The sequence below is a fragment of the Prorops nasuta genome, unplaced genomic scaffold (assembly GCF_024137725.1).
Source record: "Prorops nasuta isolate Cenicafe-Biocafe unplaced genomic scaffold, Cenicafe_Pnas_1.2 PNAS00062, whole genome shotgun sequence".
Lineage (NCBI taxonomy): Eukaryota > Metazoa > Arthropoda > Insecta > Hymenoptera > Bethylidae > Prorops > Prorops nasuta.
The window spans coordinates 74,181-94,696 of NW_027116859.1; the positions used below are offsets into that span (position 1 = coordinate 74,181).

Below are 20,516 nucleotides of genomic sequence, written 5' to 3' on the forward strand. Positions count from 1 at the left end.
AAGAACGTTGTTATAACTGAATTCTATTAAGTAACGACTGGAAACTTAATTTATTTCCTTTAATAAATATAATAAAATAAATATCACCGTACTATTTCATTTCTCGATGAACACTTAGGAAGTAATATTTTATTCGTAAATAATACGAAATACTTTTGCGAAAATTTGTTATAATATATATCTAGATATATAGGTTTAATAATACCTGACCTTGGCAGTATTTTTGGCAATTTATGTAAGTTTAATGTTGATAGGAAAAGATTGAAGATTTATGGAAGAAGAAAAAGATGTGTTTTAAAAAGCTTTGCGTCTTTTTGTATGTTTTATTTTAATTATAATTTTTTTTTGTAATTAAGAAAGAAATAAAAGCACTGCAATAATTCTTCTTTTTCTCCTTAATTTGACCCTGAATAGAGTTTAAATGGATACTACAATGTAGATTTAGTGTTCATTACGAACAGAAAGCCTCGACACTTAAAACTGCGTGCTTTGTTGTTTATAATATAATTATTTACAGCAAAGAAAATCATAATGTTTCTGCTTTTTTTTCACAGAATGAAAATTCATCGTAATAATAGCTCGACCGATGTATTAAAGCCAGGAGTGCATTTGGATAATGCCACCAACAGACAGTGTAGGTTTTCAAAGATATGTTACTTACATCCTGTTTGGCTACAGTTAATTATATTTAAGTTTTTTAATTTTCTATTGTGACGCAATAGATCCGCACTTGCTTAGTAAATATAGAATTCTATTCTTGAAAAGCGAATTGCGTTAAATATGCGTTAAAGTTTAACTAATCGTATTTGTATTGTTCAACAGATTTTCTTTTACTGGAAAATATCACATCTCAGTATACACACCCATGTATATTAGATTTAAAAATGGGAACCAGGCAGCATGGAGATGATGCTTCTGCTGAGAAAAGAAGTAAACAAATTGCAAAATGCGCAGCCAGTACTTCAGCGTCGCTAGGTGTTAGGCTCTGCGGGATGCAGGTTCGTCAAGATTTTGTACAGTGATAATTTACTGAATTATTTGAAAAAAAAAATGATGTGTTGATCTTCAGGTATATCAAGCAGATGCCGATCACTATGTAAAAAGAGATAAATACTGGGGTAGAGAATTAAATGAAGAGGGCTTTAAAGCAGCATTATACAGATTTTTTCATAATGGTTTTTGTTTGCGAACATTAGTTATACAGAGAGTTATTTCGAAATTAGAGTTACTACGTCGGGCAATCGAGAGACAAAGCAGCTACAGATTCTATTCATGGTAAAACATATTAAGACGAGCAATTTAAAATAATATATGAATAATTCATGAATATATAGGCTAATTGTATTTAAATTGTTTACAGCTCCCTACTTGTTGTGTACGAAGGCTATCAAATAGATGATTTTGCAAGTCATAGACACTCTCCTACTCTTCAAACTGAGGATGAATCTAACGACATTAGTTTTATGGAAAATATTCCTCATGGTTCTGATGCGTGTTATGACGCTGACACAAGCAATAATTCCACAGATTACAATCTATCGTCCCACGAAGAAGTGAGTCAGGCTGCTCTTCATAGAGGGTTTGGCGAAGCAGCGGCAAGAGGTGCTAAAAATACTACGGGTTTTTATCCCATCAGTGAAGAGACGGTTTTTATGGATCCTCCACCAAATTTGATAAATACCGTTGTTCAATCTGCGCAGTATGATAACTGGATGCTATATAGCAGTAGTAGCGGTGACGAATATTGCTGCGGACAACACATAGGGGGGAATTCCGAGGATACTAGTTCTGATGTCGATATTGGAGAAGATTGCAATGTACAGCGTAATAGGCACAAGCAACGATTACGCGTCTACGAAGACGAGGAAACTGAACACGAAGAGGATGATTGCGCTAGTGTTTCAAAACGGTTTAGAGCGAAAAGTGAGCAGAAAAGCTCGGTAATGCAAGAAGCTATGGTCGACATAAGAATGATCGATTTCGCGCATACAACATTCTGTCGTACCGGGTCCTCGATACCGTGCAATTCGAACTCTACCGTTCATCAAGGCCCTGATTGCGGCTTTCTTACCGGTCTTGATAGCCTTAAGCGATTGTTACTTGAAATTCTATCCGAAGGGTAATTTATTTATTTATCTAATCCACTTATTGACGATATTTGCGATTTGAAACTTTTAAAATCGACTAAAATTGAAAAATTTAGCAAAATTAATGCGCGAATAAACTATTTCGACGCCATTAATATAACCATTAACACTTAGAGAATCAATTGAAAACTATGAGCAGTGAAATATTAATATGCGAAACTCAGTGAGAAGTTGAAAGTGAACTGAGAAATATATACAATAAAGTGAAAAAGCGAATTAGGCTACATTGTCATGCCTGTGTACATATAGTAACTTTTGAAATATAACTTTATTTTACGCCTTTTATAAAAATATTACAGTCTAGTACATTCTGTATGAAGTTATATTTTATGCATATATACATATATGAAATGGTGCTATTATAATTTCCATGCATACATGTATATTTGTATAGGAACGTGTAAATGTATGTAAATTATAGAGACTATAATATTTTAGTGTAGATGTTATATTTACAAATGCTCCTGCCAGTTACTTTTAACGTAACCAAATGATGATAACCCGTTGCTAAATCAATTCTGCGAAAGCTGACCAAGTGAATCATACATTTAGATGAATCACTCACGGATTTTTCTGATCGTCATACCTACATTAAATGATTAGAAACATTATTCCATTTAAATATTTTCAATAGAGCATTATATATTGTGCATTCCTTTTATTAATTTCTTTTGCGGATAGGTTACGCTCAATAAATTACATCCTTTCATTTGCTGCATATTAGAAAAACAAAGCAATCCACATTATTTTAAAAATGATAAAATCTAAATATTATGCAGTGAGATTATGTAGTGGAAACCTCTATTACTACAAATATGTAAAGACTGAGATGTCGAGCATATTTTTTATCTATTACAAATTATACTACTAAGATTGTTTATTCTAATTAGAAAACACTTCTAGTGAGTGAAGTATAGACTCATTTGAAATTACCGTACAAAATAATTTTTAAATTATATTCCCAATGTTATAAGCATTGAGAAACACGTATATATAAAAATATTGAATTATTTGTTTTAAAATACTTTTGTTCAATCATAATCATATATATGTATATATTTATTTTTATTATAGATTCATACAAAAATTTTAATCAAAATTTACAAGTCTTAGAAAGATTTCTTGTTATCATATACGAATCATAAATGATCGTGATTCGTTTTATAGGCAAATTTGAGGTTTGAAGGTCGTTATTATTCAAAATAAAAGGATTTTCTTACAGCTTGCCGAAATGAAGAATGTACAAAAAGCGTTAAAAACTTACATGTAAATACGTGTATACTAGTTTATTTGTTTAAGTACCTATGTAAAACTTCAGAGTTTATATCTTAAGAACATTAATAATAAGAAAAATGAAGAACAATAATAAAATTCCATCAAAGATGCAGCTATAATTCTTTTCTCGTCCACATTTTCTCGCTTAAGGTATGTTAGTATTACTTTTCATAAATTGTTAATTTTATTTATTTGTTTTTCAGACTGAATTGGTAATAATTAATACATTTATAAATTCTGAATATAGTTATTAAAATATATTTGTTTACATAAATTATAAAAAGATTAGTACTATAAATAGTATATTTACTTTTGTGTACAGTATAAACTCGTGTAAAATGTTACAATTTTATTTTAAAGAAATGTAATTACTATGATAGTTTGTTATTCACAACACATTAGCGAAATAAATTGCTAATTCTATTATAAATAAAAGCAAAATAATATGTAGAAGAAATTATAAAAAGTAAGAAACTTAAATCTGTACATTGAAACAAAATTTTTGTTTTAAATTATTAAATACAATTTTCATGTAAACATCATATAAAAATAGTTAACGTTTTGGGCTACTTCATAGTTAAATGAACAATATTTTTAAATACAAATAGAAGGTAAAATCAATCATTTGTTCCGTGTTTACTAAAGTATTAACAATTTGATGTAAAATGTGTTTGCTGAAATTAGATACTTCATTCTTACCACTAAACAATTTCTCTTGAGATATGTTACAGTTAGTTTTTTGAAATACTTAAGCATAATGTTGAGAAAATTATTTCAAAATAATGTATTATTTGTGCATAATTACCAAATAAAAAGTTATAGGATCATATTTTAAAATGAAATTTGAACTTTACAACAAAAACCGTTATTTATTAGAAAAAGTAGAGTATATTCTTTTCACTATCAAAATTAATGCTTCTTATTACTAATGGTAGATAATAGTGAATAAATATTCTTGAAACTTAAATACATTATCATCCTTTTTAGCAAAATTAGGTAGGTGATGTTTATAATGATTCAACACGTTAATTATTATTATTCAACCAAACTCAGACTCATTTTATCATGCCTCTTTATGATTATCATTTATTATTATTTGTATATTTTTGATAAGTTATAAGATAATAATGTATGTACTTTTTTATTCCAACTTATATCTGCGCCTCCCAAATTTCAAATTATAAAAAAAAAGTCATGACTATTATTGCAAATGCTGATTAAGAATTAAGATAAAAATATAAAATGTAAAAATTACGACTATATGAAAGATATATTTAATGTGTATACTTTCTCGAATTTATATTACATTGATAATAATTATTTACTTTTATTATCTCATAAATTTTCAGTCATGATTAAATTCTGCAAAATTAAATTAAACGATCGTCTTTGTAAAGTATGTATAATTTACTTAATTTTAACCTTCAGTGTCCAGCTGATAGTGATAACGCCGTAGCGCAGCTAAACGCAATCTTTCTGTTTCTAATGCTTGTTCCAGTTCTAAAACTCGTACTTGAGCTTCCATTTCTAACCGCTTAGCTTGATGTAAACTTAAGTTCGAAATATCTGCATCATCTACAAAATTACCATATATTAATAATTAAAAAAATTAAATATTATGAGTCTTACCATTTTCTTCTATAAGATGAGCACAACTTTTAGCTGTTGCCACAACACTACCAGTAGCTCGTGTTACTTCTTTTGATGCATCAGAAAGAGCAGACAGATTATTGCTATTTCGATCTGCTTTTACTCTACTCGCCACAACTAATTGAGCAGTAGATGCAGCAATTCCTTGTGAAGCTACCATTAGCTGCTCAAATTTACCATTACCTGATACAACTTTATCAGCAGCCTCCCTTTTAATGAAATGTATTTTATTTAAAAGTTTAATTAATACTTAAGCATCTACATATATTATTCGTTTTGTTTTATCTATATATAATGTTAAGCCGAAATTAGACGATGCTTTTTCTTGTGCTGGATTGCTTGCTGAATTAAAATATTGTTTGCTGATTGGTTATAATAATACAAATATCCAATCAGCAGTCATCATTCTAAATTCAGCAAGTAATCCAGCACGAGAAAAAACATCGCCTGACTTCAGCTTTACTTACAGTAAAAAATTAGCTCCCATTGCAATTGCTTTTGCTGCTGAAATAAGACCTTCAGACCATTGATGATTTCTTTTATAAAATTCAGTAGCAGAAGCTGTACCCTAATTAAACATTGCAAGGAATTCAACTTCAGTTTACATGTGAATATTAATTATTAAAAATAACCACTTGAAAAAATGAAGAATTACAAACCTTTCCTTGACTAACAATTTCAGTTTGTAGTAAACGAGATTTTTTTACTAAGTTTCTAATAGATTTCATTAATTCTGTACAAGAATCCAAAATTTTTCCATTTACTTCCAACTTTAAGCCAGAGTCTCCAGCTCGAGATTTGTCAAGCATATCCTGTGAAAAGAGGATGATTTGATACATTTTCAATTTTTAAGAAGAGGACAAAGACCATGCATACTTGTATTTTTTTTGCAGCTTCTTCAATAGCTTTATCCATACTTTGTAATTCATTTTCCACCAAGTCTCCAATAATATTAGAATTATTCTGTACATTGATTAATGCATTAAGCAATAAAGAAACCTTTTTCAATTGATTTTTAACGTTAATTATTTGCTCTACAGTCAATGCTGACTTCTCTTTTAAATAATTTAAGGCAAGTAAGCTTTGTGACCCTAGTTGCTTACATTCATCCGTTATCTCTATAATAAACATTTATCAAGATCCATTTTAATTAAAATATACCGATTAAAGTTTGTAACTGTTACTTACTATCACTTTGAGCAATATCTGTTGAAATATTTGAGGTAGATTTAGCAAAAATAAGATACATTGCAAGAGCATGAGCAGAGAGTATAGCACAGCGAATCACTTGCTTTGAATTAGAAGAATTCGCGACGTAATTTTCATAAGATACTTCCAAATCATCTAGTGTTTGTAAGGTAGGATTTACTAAATCTCCAATATAATCAGGGGTACATGTTATAGCAGAAATAGCAGCATTATCTATTGTACGAATAGCGCTTTGTAAGATACTCTCAGCTTGAGATATGCAGTTCACTAAAAGAAAAGTAATTATTTCTTAATACTTTTTAAAATTGAATAAAACTGAAGAATAATAAAAATATTATTAATTGATAATAAACGATGAATATAGCATACAAAATAATTCATATATTGCAGCATCAGCATCTGTTTTTATTTGACTTTGAGTACGTTTGGATTCAGTCTCCAGTTCCTCTTTCTGAGCTAATAAGTCATGAAGATCGCCTTCAATTGCAGTTTTCTCAGATGTTATAAAATCAATTTTAGCAACTAATGACTAAAATAAAAAATTTCAACATTTTATCCACACATTAGAAAAATATACATTCACAACAGACGTTAAAAACTTTCATTTCTAAAAAACTCACAAGATTTTCGGTTTTTACTGCATCAAATTGATTCCTAACTTCATCCAATTCGGCACGAGCTTGCGTCACCCGCTGTGCTTCTTGTTCAACCGTTGTTTGTCCTTGTATTAATTCGTTCAAGCGTTGTTCCGATTCAAAAGCCCGTCTTTCTAATTGTTCATGGTTTATCTTAAATCCACCCAATTGTTTATCAATTTCAGCTTTCTGAAATAATGACAAATATAGTGAAAATATTAGGATAAAATTATTGAATACAGTGTTGCAAAAATGAGAAGTACCTTTCTTATTAAATTAATGTGTTCATCTCGGAGTTTTGAGTAAACTTCTTTAAGCTTTTGAAACTTTTCTTCAACAATCTTATTTTTTTCTATAAATACCAAAAATGTATTAATTCTTAAATATAAATATATTGCTACCTAAATCATATTACGCTTCAAATTATCGACAAACCTTCAATTTCTCGAAACTTTGAGACTATAACAGATTTATGTTTTTCTAATTCCTGATTCACGTGTTTCTCTTGGATAAGTTCGTTACTCTAATAAATAAAAGGTATCTTAATTATTATAAAATACTGAAATAAGATGATAAATATTATTAATATCAAAAATACTTTAGTTGAAAGAGCTCCTTCTAGCTCTAATATACGGTTTTTTAATTCAATAACTATTCGTTGATGATCGGAAAGCAAACGATGAAGCTCTTGCCTCTGTCTTCCATTCTCTTGGTGCAAATGATCGATAAGGCTGTCTCTTTATTTTAAATCATATGTTAATGTTATTATTATTAATTAATTGTTTATTTAATAATTTATTAAGACATACCTTTCAGCCAAAACATCTGGCGATATAGAGCCGTTATATGTTGTATCTAACTGATCACCCGATAAAGAATTTGTATCGGACGTATCGATAAGACTATCAACAACAGTATCAGTATCCAAGGGCTCTTCAGGTGGAAGTACTACCACTGGTGTAATGTACGTACGTAACTCTGCTTGGATCATGAAATTTGGTGGATTCTAAAATTAGATTTTATTAATAAATCTTTCAATTATAGCAATATGTTCGTTAATATATTTATTAAGAGAAACATTTTGTTTTTTACCTCAGGCAATGAAGGTATTGTTATCAAATGTTTAAAATATTGCATATGTTTAATAGTATTATAAAAACTCTTTAGTTCTTGAAACTGCTTAGAAAATCTGTCTCTATGACCAGTTAGAGTATCAGCAGGAAGAGCCCCATGAAGTTTAAATAAAATTTTTACGCAATAATCATAAAGCTGAGATGCATCTAGAATACATGGTATTAATGGAGCTAACCGACATTGTCCACAGGGTGTCATAGAGTTTGAACGGGATAAATCTAATGATCCAAACACTAAAAATAAGACATTAAAAATCACATGATTAATTCATTTTATTTGTTTCATTATGCATAATATTTCACTACATACCAACACGTTGTAAGTTTAGTATATCATCCATATAATCAAACATTTCAACGGACATTTGAAAACTGAAAAATAAAATCAAAATGAAGATAATCTTCCTTACAATTAATAAAAAGAACTCTTAAGGATAGATAACAGTATTATAATGAGCTTACTATATATTAATGTCATTTTCTCCAATTGCTTCTAACTCTTCACCAGTTACTTGCAAATTGCCAGGTATTCTTGGATTTCTTTTATGGAAATCTAATTTGGTAACTAGCAAACGTATATATAGTTGAATAAGACGGCCATAACCTTCTCGAAGATGTTGCCATAATTTACCAATATCTTCAAGTTTCCCAGTATATCTCTGTGAGTCTGATATAACTTTTGGATAACCTTCCCTTAGTACTTTATGCAGTACATGACAAAATTTCCAGGCTACAATTTGATTCTCTTGTAAAGGCTGCCTTAAAATAAATGTCCAAAAAACTGAACCACTTTTTTCTTGATATGTTCCAATAATAGCACCTGAGTTTTCATTGTAAGAAAATATGAAAACGATGTTAACAGCTTACAGAAAGTTTTAATTGAGTTTTAAATTATAAAATAAATAATTATAAAAGGATACTGCGTACATGTTTTTCTTTTACTGGTGTTTCACTGGGATTAACTGCTTTAGCAATGCTTACACTCTATAAAATGTAAATATATCTATGTTAAATATTTGATTAACATTATTTTTAACTTTCAATTAATATTTTATATTAATAAGAACTTTCACTTACCAATTGGTGCAATTGTTTGTCAGTAAGTGGTGGCATGTTAATGGCTTAAAATGAATATAGCAAAATAAATTGCCTATGCAATTAAGTTAGTGCATTCGATAAACAGTCTTTTAGTTATTGGCTTTTCACCCCAAAATCCACTACAGAGATGCAAAGGACTGCATGCAAGCATTATCTGCAAAGCTTTAGAAACAAATAAATATTAGTTTCTTACATAAAAATGTAGTATAATATATTAGTGAAATTATTAGTTATAAATATAAGCACTAATTTAAATTAATTTTATAGACTATGTTTCAATACTTAGTTCACAATATACCTTATTAAATAATTTTAACAGCTATAAAGATATACATCACTGATCATAAAATTAACATTATAGCTACCCAAGGATGGATCTACATATTAAAATATATAAAACTTTCTCTAGAATAATATAATATTTGATAAACAACTAATATATAGATTATTGAATATTTTTGTTGCAATAGTGAATGAGTTACCTTATTAATTATATGAAATACTTCTAGAAAGCGTAATACTTACAGTACATTTAAAGAGTGGGATTGCTATCATTGAATGATAAGAAAATAAATATCTATCTTAAAGAGACAAGTTACCTGAAATTTTTGGAAATTTTCTCGTTCCAATTCAAGACTTGTTTTCCTCGGATGTAAAACGCGTGGTAAAGACAAAGAAGCCATATCCAGATTATAATAATAGCAATTAAATCTTGGAGTTTTATTTTACACAGGCATCATTTTTAATTTTTAATACTTTTGATGTACAAATAATAAAGCTGAAAGCATATACACATTTACTATTACACATATATAAGGCCATTCAAGAAGACGATAAAAAATTTAACGATTGATTGTATATCCACTTGCGATACGACTTATGTTGGATATTGTACATTATCTAAATAGTCTAGTGTTATCATGACTTTATTTTTCCACAGCGTTAATTATATTATTACAAAAAGTTAATCGGTACTTTAATCTGTAACGTGTAAACTCTGACAGGAAGTAACCTTTAGTAGTGTAAGTGGGCAGTGATGGTAAACGACGAGAATTTGTACCCCCCCCCCCCCCCTCTGACTACTCTATTCCTATGTAATTCAATTAATAGAAGTCAGAACGGGGGTACTGAAATCCCTCCGTCTATCATCATTATTAGTGACAGTGAAGGTTTGAAAATGATAGTGTATGTATATACACAGATACGTGTGTGATTGTGAACACATTCCCCACGATTCATAACGTATGACCCACCCTTAATTGTATGTATGATATGCATATATATACGTTTATTACACATTGTTTAATAACGTTGATTATTACCTTAGTATTTATATTTTATGTATATGATAAAATAGAATTGCAATTTTACGGCATTACAATATAACTTAATGTTTGCATGGCTTTTATTCCTGTTACCTACTACCATCACCATGCTAGACTGACACATTATTGTCCATGCTCAGCAACTATTCATATCTGTTCATATCCATCTACCCACACTCACCTATTTCTTCTTATGCTATAGCATATGTATATAGTAACGGGAAAATAATTTATGCTGTTCGTATGGGGTGGGAAATAAGCGTATGTATGAGAAAACGTAAAGAATAGGTGGGAAATTGAGTGCATCATCTATCCGACATTCAACACTCAACAGTCGCAACAGTCTCGCCGCTAAATAAAATAAGCTTATGGTTGGCCAATGATGTCACTCAACAAAGCACTGTTGATGGAGCAAACTTTGTTATTGGCTATTACTCCTAGATCCTATAATTTTATCCAATGGTAGTAGGTTTTAAAAAGAATTGCTCAACACACACACACGTACACAGTTACGAAACTATAATCTCTGCTGAATGCTACCAATTTTAACATTAACCAACCATATGTCGACATGCATCATACATACATATATGTATGCGTATTTCACTTAGCGGCTGAGGCTGATCGCTAAGTATGAATGTACATACATAATATGTACATACATTACATACATACATACCGGCTGAAAGCTGTACCGTACCCCATGAAAATACTATACATACCTGTCTCTAGCGAGAGAAGGGAGGTGGTATACACTTTGCATCACGTGACCATTCATCGTTAGCGACGAACGATACACCGCTTACCGCTACTGACCGCTGCGGCCACCACGGCCGCTACCATGAAATCGCACCTTAAAAGAGGTTTAAAACAGCAGTTATTAGAAGAGGGTTAAGTTAAGTTAAAGGTGGAGACTGGTGGAGACCGTGGAGACACTAAAAAGGCAAGTGTTCCAATTCTTGGAGTTAGTAATAATGTAAGAATAATGATAAATACGTTGGTGCAATTTGTGCAACGACTTAAGTCTAGAAATGAAGATGTACGGAATAAAGCAGCCAGGGACCTATGTCTTTATGTTAAGACTGAATTACGAGAGGCGTCGCAGGAAGAAATTACAGCATTTATGGACGAATTCAATCACCATATATTTGAAATGGTTTCGGGCTCCGACGTGAATGAAAAGAAAGGAGGCATATTAGCCATAGTATGTCTCATTGGAGCAGATGTCGGTAATATCAACACCAGAACAATCAGGTTTGCTAATTACCTGAGAAACTTACTACCTTCTAACGATGTCGGTGTTATGGAGTTAGCTGCCAAGACTGTAGGAAAGCTGGCTCTGGTTTCTGGTACTTATACAGCTGAGTATGTAGAGTTTGAAGTAAAGCGTGCCTTTGAATGGCTTGGAGGAGACAGGCATGAGGGTAAAAGACATGCTGCGGTTCTTGTACTAAGAGAGCTTGCTGTTTCCATGCCAACGTACTTCTTTCAACAAGTCACTCCATTTTTTGATCTAATATTTAATGCCATACAGGACTCTAAACCTGTGATACGTGAAGGTGCTGTGGAAGCCTTAAGGGCAGCCTTGGTTGTAACTGCTCAGAGAGAAACAGCTAAGCAAATGCACAAATCTCAATGGTACAAACAGTGCTATGATGAAATAGTCTCTGGCTTTGAAGAAGTATATACAAAAGAAAAGGGAGTTAATAGAGATGACAGAATACATGGATGTTTATTAGTACTAAATGAATTACTTAGATGTAGCAATGTTCAATGGGAAAAAAATTATGAGGCTCTTGCTGAAAGATTAAATTGCTCCACTCAGCATAACGATAATGATATACTCTCCCTAATGCCAAGGCTTAAAACAACAATAGTTTCAAAGTGGAATGTATCATCTCAAACTTCCTCAGATTCCCAACATTCTCTTTATCCAATTCATGAATCTGCTGTATGCCGTTGCTTAATGCAAGAAAGACTAGATGATATTTATAATGATGTGATGAGCCAGAGAATGTCAAGAAATCCACACATCCAACATGCACTTATGATGCTACTTCCTAGATTGGCAGCTTTTAATAAAGACAAGTTTACCGAAAATTATCTAAGAGAATCCATGCAATACCTATTTGCTACCTTACGTGGCAGAGAGAAGGATAGATATGTGGCATTTACAACCACTGGTTTCATAGCTGTTGCAGTAGAGGATTCAATTAAACCTTATCTACCAAAAATTATGGAAGCCATCAAGAGTCTACTGCCATCCAAGGAAACTCCAAATAAAAAACGTGGTGTGTCTTTGGAACCAGCTGTATTTATCTGCATCACTCTCCTTGGACATGCGGTAAAACAAACAATAGCATCTGATGTTAGGGGATTACTTGAATCAATGCTAGCAACTGGTTTAAGTTCCATATTAACAACATCTTTGAGAGAGTTAGCGCACAGTGTTCCATCTTTAAAACCTGATATATCCCAAGGGCTACTGAGGATGTTGTCACAAGTTTTGATGCAAAAACCACTAAGACATCCTGGTGCTCCTTGGTCAACAGCCAGTCCAATATCATCTACATCATATGAGATTGATGTTCCTTCAACAGTCTTGGCTTTAAAAACTCTTGGAACCTTTAATTTTGATGGAAATCCTCTTTTGCAATTTGTCCGAAGATGTGCCGAGCACTTCCTGACGTGTGAACAGGCGGAAATCCGGCTGGAGGCTGTAAGGACATGCTCGAGGTTGCTAAGACTGGCTCTGAGCCAACCAGGACCAACAGTAACTAACACGGTATCAACTGTTCTGGAAAAACTTTTGGTTGTAGGTATTACCGATACGGATCCTGATGTGAGGTTCTGGGTTCTGGCATCTTTAGATGACACATTCGATATCCATCTTGCCCAAGCAGAGAATTTGTCAGCTTTGTTCATCGCGATGAATGACGAAGTCTTCGAGATCAGGGAGTTGTCTATCCGTACCATTGGTCGTCTGAGTACAGTAAACCCAGCTTATGTGATGCCTTCCTTGAGAAAAACACTTATACAATTTCTTACTGAGCTAGAGCATTCGGGAATCGGAAGAAATAAGGAACAAGCTGCCAGGATGCTGGATCATTTGGTAATGAGCGCTCCAAGGCTAATCAGACCATACATGGAACCAATTCTTAAAGTTCTTGTACCAAAGCTAAAGGAATCTGAGCCAAATCCAGGAGTAGTCTTGGCTATTCTACGAGCTATCGGTGATCTGGCGGAGGTAAACGGTGCGGAGATGCAACAATGGATGCCAGAACTGTTATCGATACTCCTGGAAATGCTCGTAGATGCCAGTTCCCCGGAGAAGAGAGGTGTTGCGTTGTGGGTCCTTGGTCAACTCGTTGGTAGTACTGGGCACGTGGTAAAACCATATATGCAGTATCCATCTCTTTTGGACGTCCTTATGAATTTCTTAAAAACTGAGCAACAGCCGATTATTAGAAGAGAGACTATAAGGGTGCTAGGTCTTCTGGGTGCTCTAGATCCTTACAAACATAAAATGAACCTCGGTCAAATCGATTCTCAGCTTGATACACTCACCTCGATGGCCGATACCAAAAATGACGCCGAGAGTACTCAGGACTTAACCACTAGCGAGATGCTTGTTAATATGTCCTCTTCTACTTTGGAAGAATATTACCCAGCAATCGCCATTGCTACTCTCATGAGAATTATTCGAGATCCTACTCTATGCCAGCATCATAATATGGTTGTACAGGCTGTGACTTTCATATTCAAAAGTCTTGGAATCAAGTGTGTGCCATACATCTCTCAGGTAATGCCAAGCTTTCTCAACGTAGTCAGGACTGCCGACATTAATTTTCGTGAATACCTTTTTCAACAATTAGCCGTACTTATCGCTATAGTCAAACAACATATTAGAAATTATCTGGACGATATCTTTAGTTTGATTAAAGAATTTTGGACTGTTAATAGTCCTTTGCAAACTACGTTGATATTATTGGTAGAACATATTGCTGTTGCGTTGGGTGCCGAATTTAAAATCTATCTGCCTCAGCTGATGCCTCAAATATTAAGGGTACTCACCCATGACACGAGCAAGGATCGTTCGGTAACAGTAAAGCTGCTATTAGCATTACAAAAATTCGGTAACAATCTCGATAATTATCTACATCTAGTCCTACCTCCCATAGTTAATTTATTCCACGCAACCGATTGTCCTATAACCGTCAATAAGGTAGCTCTTGAAACTGTTGACTACTTGGCCGATACTCTAGACTTTACAGACTTTGCCTCGAGGATCGTTCATCCTTTGGTAAGGACACTGGACCAGTGTCCTGAATTAAGGAATCCTGCTTTGGATACTCTGTGCGCTCTTGCTATTCAACTGGGAAAGAAATATCTTATTTTTGTACCTTTGGTGCAGAAAGTAATAGCAAAGCATAAAATCGTCTCTCGCTATGATGTGTTGATCGACATGATTCTCCAGGAATCGGCAGCGGACAGTAAAGAAGACTTTGCTTTTATAAGACAGCGACACTCAAGAAACAAAAATCGTGACGTGTCTCTTACTTCATCTGACACAACAACGATTAAAAAATTGAATGTTTCAGCGTCAAACTTGCAAAAAGCATGGACGGCGACTCGAAGAGTATCCAAGGATGATTGGTTAGAGTGGTTGAGGAGTTTGTCCATAGGTTTATTGAAGGAATCTCCATCGCCAGCTCTGAGGTCCTGCTGGGCGCTGGCTCAAACTTACTCTCAGCTCCCGAGGGATTTGTTTAACGCAGCATTTGTTTCATGTTGGACGGAGCTGAACGAAACATACAAGGCGGAATTAATTCAAACTCTGCAGCAAGCACTGATGGTTCCGGATCTTCCAGAGATTACACAAACAATTCTAAATCTAGCGGAATTCATGGAACACTGCGATAAAGGACCTTTGCCTTTAGACAACAAAATTTTGGGAGAAAGAGCGATGCACTGCAGGGCTTACGCTAAAGCTTTGCACTATAAGGAAGATGAATTCCACAAGAATAGAAACAGTAACGTGTTTGAATCCTTAATATCAATCAATAACAAGCTTCAACAAAAAGAGGCTGCAGAAGGGTTATTAGAGTACGTGATGAATCAGGATAAACAACAGGATCTCAAAGTCCAGGTTCGATGGTATGAGAAATTGCATAATTGGGATAAAGCTTTGCATCTTTATAGAGAAAGACTGGAGACCGATTCGTCAGACGTGGAGTCTACTTTGGGTGAAATGCGTTGTTTGGAAGCTTTGGGGGAATGGGGTCAATTACACGAAGCTGCTACCAAACAATGGTCTAATCAGCCTGATGAAATCAAGCAAAGGATGGCTAGGATGGCGGCCGCTGCAGCCTGGGGTTTAAATCAATGGGAGAGCATGGAGAAGTACGTATCTCTTATACCCAAAGACACTCAAGATGGTGCTTTTTACAGAGCTGTTTTGGCAATTCACGATGAACAGTACAATGTGGCTCATCAGTTGATAGATAGCGCTCGTGATTTGTTGGATACAGAATTGACCGCAATGGCAGGCGAGAGCTACCAAAGAGCTTATAACGCTATGGTGGAAGTACAGAAGCTGGCAGAACTGGAAGAGGTCGTCCAGTTCAAGTTAGTACCGGAGAGAAGGGCCACCATTAAGTCAATGTGGTGGGAGAGGTTGCAGGGAGGTCAAAGAATCGTTGAGGACTGGCAGAAGATTATCCAGGTCCACACTCTCGTAGTTTCTCCGCAAGACGACATGTACACTTGGTTAAAATACGCTAGTCTTTGCCGAAAGTCTGGAAACTTGATGCTTTGCCACAAAACTTTGGTCATGCTCCTAGGCATGGATCCTTCTCAGAACTCGTCTGATCAATCTCTTCCTACCACTCATCCACAAGTGACCTTTGCTTATTGCAAGCATATGTGGATGGCTAATAAAAGAGATGAGGCCTACGGTCAACTGCAGAGATTCGTGCAATTCTCGCAACCAAACGGAAATTTGGTTCTCAATCAGGAAGAAGAAAAACAACAGGAAGCCAGAAAACGATTGCTAGCTCGCTGCTACCTTAAACTGGGAGAGTGGTTGGAAGCTTTATCAGGTATTACCGAACAATCTATACCTGCTGTACTCTCATACTATTCGGCTGCAACTGAACACGATCCAACCTGGTACAAGGCTTGGCATGCTTTTGCTTATACGAATTACGAAGCTGTACTGTTTTACAAGCACCAGCAGGGTGACGCTAGTGCCGAATATCCTGGAAATGGTAGTAGAGGAAATATGTCCAGCTCTCAGTATATATCCAAATTTACGGTTCCTGCTGTTGAGGGCTTCTTCAGGTCAATCAATCTTTCTCATGGAAATTCCCTTCAAGATACCTTAAGATTGTTAACCCTGTGGTTCGATTATGGACAGTGGCCGGAAGTTTACGATGCAATTGTGGAGGGTATACGGTTAATACAGATTAACACTTGGCTGCAAGTAATTCCGCAGTTAATAGCTAGAATCGACACTCCAAGAGCTCTCGTCGGTCGCTGCATTCATCATCTTCTTATCGATATTGGAAAGACCCACCCTCAAGCTTTGGTCTATCCCCTTACAGTAGCCTCCAAATCAGCTAGCCATGCTAGGAAAACCGCAGCTAATAAGATACTAAAAAGTATGTGTGAACACAGTCCAACTTTGGTTCAACAAGCTATGATGGCTAGTGATGAACTTATCAGGGTTGCTATTCTTTGGCATGAATTATGGCACGAAGGTCTTGAAGAGGCTAGTAGGCTATACTTTGGTGAGAGAAATGTTAGAGGAATGTTTGATACGTTGGAACCATTACATGCCATGTTGGAAAGGGGACCACAAACTCTAAAGGAAACTTCTTTCAATCAAGCCTATGGCAGAGACTTGATGGAAGCTCAAGAATGGTGCCATAGGTATAAAGCATCTAGAAATGTTAGGGATTTGAACCAAGCTTGGGACCTATATTATCATGTCTTCAGAAGGATATCCAGGCAGTTGCCACAGCTTACTAGTTTGGAACTACAGTACGTCAGTCCAAAGTTACTAGTCTGTAAAGATTTGGAGCTTGCTGTCCCAGGAAGTTACAGTCCTGGACAACCCATTGTTAGAATTGCCAGTATTCATAGTTCCTTGCAAGTTATTACTAGTAAACAAAGGCCTCGAAAACTTTGCATAAAAGGTCAGTTAGATTATAATTAAATTTGTTTTCAATTAATACACCATTCAATTTAATGATTTATTTATATAAAATTATAGGAAGCAATGGAAAAGATTATATGTTTCTATTGAAGGGGCATGAAGATCTTAGGCAGGACGAAAGGGTGATGCAATTATTTGGTCTAGTCAATACACTTTTACTCCATGACCCAGATACATTCAGGAGAAACCTGACGATACAAGTAAGTATTTTAAAAGACAAACATGGATAAGAAAAGATTCTATGCTACAGATGAAATAGTAAAATTGTTTACAGAGGTATGCCGTTATACCGTTATCAACTAATAGTGGACTCATTGGGTGGGTTCCTCACTGTGACACATTGCACACTCTAATCAGGGATTATAGAGAAAAGAAAAAGATTCTATTGAATATTGAACATAGGATAATGTTAAGGGTAGGTTTTTAAAAATTATTATTACACTATTATTAAATTACTTTTATAAAAAACTACAGTTATTTTCTAAATTTTTAGATGGCACCTGATTACGATCATTTAACGCTTATGCAAAAAGTTGAGGTATTTGAGCATGCATTAGAGCATACCCACGGGGATGATCTGTCGAGGTTGTTGTGGTTAAAATCTCCTTCGAGCGAGGTGTGGTTTGATCGTAGAACAAATTATACACGATCCTTAGCAGTGATGTCCATGGTGGGTTACATCCTAGGGTTGGGTGATAGGCATCCATCTAATTTGATGTTGGATCGTTTAAGTGGAAAAATTTTGCACATCGATTTTGGAGATTGCTTCGAAGTCGCGATGACTCGTGAGAAATTCCCAGAAAAAATTCCTTTTAGGCTGACGAGAATGTTGATAAACGCTATGGAAGTAACCGGGATCGAAGGAACTTACAGAAGAACTTGCGAATCAGTGATGTCGGTCCTGCATCGCAATAAGGACAGTTTAATGGCTGTGCTAGAGGCATTCGTGTATGACCCTCTCTTAAACTGGAGACTTATTGATAATGCAGCTCCTAAAGGGAAAAGATCAGATACTCAGGGATTGAGCGCTAGTAGTAGCCAGGAACATGGCGATATTCTCGATTCCCTAACAGCTACCTTACCAAAGAAAGGCGTACCTTGTAGTTTCGAGAATGGAGGTAAGTATCATTTGACCAATTAGCTATTTAATAAATTTATAATGACTAGTATATCTGAATGATAAATTAACTCTTTATAATCATTAAATAATGTCGTTTCATATCAAAATCAGGGGAAAATAATCAGCCTGAGGCTTTGAACAAAAAAGCTTTAACAATTATAAACAGAGTAAGAGATAAGCTGACTGGTCGAGATTTTTCTCACGAGGAAACGTTAAGTGTTCAAAGACAAGTCGATTTGCTAATTCAACAGGCAACTAATAATGAGAATCTTTCTCAATGCTACATTGGCTGGTTAGTATTATTTACTAAAATATTTATTACAATAATATTATTAAAAAAAAAACTTATTTCAGGTGCCCATTCTGGTAAAATAAAATATGAGTAAGATGATGTCTATAAGTTTGTTTCCTCTGCTGCATTTTTAACTTTATGAATATCTACACTGATATTTCCTCTCCTGCATTGTAAATATATACATATATAACCCGTTGTTACATGATTTGTATATAAAATTTATCATAATCAGTTTTCAATGTATATGAAAATAGTGTGGAGCCAACAAGATTTCACAACCTGACTATAAAAAAACAATAGGATTTTATTTTACTTAAGAAATATGAAGCATTTTTATTACAAATGTAATTAAATAATTTTAATGTAGAAAATTCTTCTGCTTTGTATAATTATATTTAGTAATGTAAATGACCTTTGTAAATCATTATACTTTAAAAAATACGGACAAAGATTTAAAAAAATGAGTAAGACAAGTAAAAGAAAATTTAATATCCTTACACCATTAATTGGCGCTTTTCGCGAAAGGTAATCGGATTCGGATTAGCTATAGTCGAGAATACAGTTAATACTTATATTCGACTATAGTTAATTCTAATCCGATTGCCTTTCGCAAAAAGCGATATTAACAAATTTAACAGATTATAATTTTTCTCATTGACTTTGTACAAACAGCCTCCATTATGTAAGCTTAAATGCAAGTGGATGTAGGATTGAAATCGAAGTAATTACAACTTCATCTTTTGTAGGATCGGTAATATATACCGCAATGTCCCCAAATTCTGATATAGTTTGCCTACACACGCCACAGGGAAAAGTGAATATACCATTTATTTTTTCAGCTATGACAGCAATTGCTAAGTACTTTCTTTTTCCTTCGGACACTGCTTTAGCAATTGCAGTTGTTTCAGCACACACGGAAGCAGGATATGATGCATTTTCTACATTGCAACCTTTAATGATTGTTCCATCTCTACAACGTATCGCAGCTCCCACTTTGTAGTTACTGTAGGGAGCATAGGAGAAAGAACGAGCTATGTCACTGGCTATTATTAATTCTTGAACATCCGGTTCTATGAAAGAAAACAAAAGAAAATATTAAATTTTGTTATTTTTGGCCGGATATTCTTTGAATCCATTGGTTTTAAGACATAGTTGATATTATTAACGCCAGGCACCCCCAAATATTTGTGAATCAATATCGTATTTCAAATAACTAATTCTTTTAAAATTCCCCATACTTAATCGATAAATTAGTTTATTTTGAAAAAAAAAACTTGTACATATTAATGTAAAATACATTATATATTTGAGGGATTTGAAACTATTTTAAATTACCTAAATCACTAAATTTAACAATGGGCTGATCAGACATGTTGCCGTATATAGTTTTTTCCTGTCAGAATCGAAGCT

At 34.0% G+C, this 20,516-nt stretch overlaps 3 protein-coding genes across 8 annotated transcripts in view; 2 read left to right on the forward strand and 1 right to left on the reverse strand.

Annotated features, from left to right (window-relative positions):
- The window catches only part of Ip6k (Inositol hexakisphosphate kinase), a 334,638-nt gene that overhangs the window by 5,191 nt on the left and 308,931 nt on the right, over positions 1-20,516 (forward strand). Inside the window, exons 4-7 of the mRNA XM_066745490.1 lie at positions 555-634; positions 823-998; positions 1,070-1,275; positions 1,361-1,631. Of these exons, the coding sequence (XP_066601587.1) occupies positions 555-634; positions 823-998; positions 1,070-1,275; positions 1,361-1,631 (733 nt within the window). The remainder of the gene's footprint in view (positions 1-554; positions 635-822; positions 999-1,069; positions 1,276-1,360; positions 1,632-20,516) is intronic.
- Positions 2,133-10,770, reverse strand: Hip1 (Huntingtin interacting protein 1). Of its 6 annotated transcripts, none has more exons than XM_066745475.1 (18): positions 10,654-10,770; positions 9,747-9,925; positions 8,970-9,033; positions 8,512-8,869; positions 8,360-8,421; positions 8,009-8,283; positions 7,726-7,922; positions 7,515-7,653; positions 7,352-7,439; positions 7,180-7,268; positions 6,902-7,105; positions 6,651-6,810; positions 6,261-6,548; positions 5,949-6,190; positions 5,732-5,884; positions 5,540-5,640; positions 5,052-5,281; positions 2,133-4,997 (listed from the first exon to the last, which is right to left on the reverse strand). In XM_066745475.1, exons 2-18 carry the CDS (start codon positions 9,828-9,830, stop codon positions 4,840-4,842), a joined length of 2,892 nt encoding a protein of 963 aa, XP_066601572.1. In that variant the 5' UTR covers positions 9,831-9,925; positions 10,654-10,770; the 3' UTR covers positions 2,133-4,839. The 6 variants fall into 6 exon arrangements, with proteins under 6 accessions (XP_066601572.1, XP_066601570.1, XP_066601571.1 ...); XM_066745473.1 differs by lacking the exon at positions 10,654-10,770 and adding an exon at positions 10,470-10,607; XM_066745474.1 differs by lacking the exon at positions 10,654-10,770 and adding an exon at positions 10,160-10,214.
- Tor (serine/threonine-protein kinase Tor) lies at positions 11,319-19,780 on the forward strand. The gene is made up of 6 exons (XM_066745447.1): positions 11,319-17,671; positions 17,749-17,891; positions 17,966-18,106; positions 18,185-18,809; positions 18,923-19,103; positions 19,166-19,780. Exons 1-6 carry the CDS (start codon positions 11,458-11,460, stop codon positions 19,179-19,181), a joined length of 7,320 nt encoding a protein of 2,439 aa, XP_066601544.1. The 5' UTR covers positions 11,319-11,457; the 3' UTR covers positions 19,182-19,780.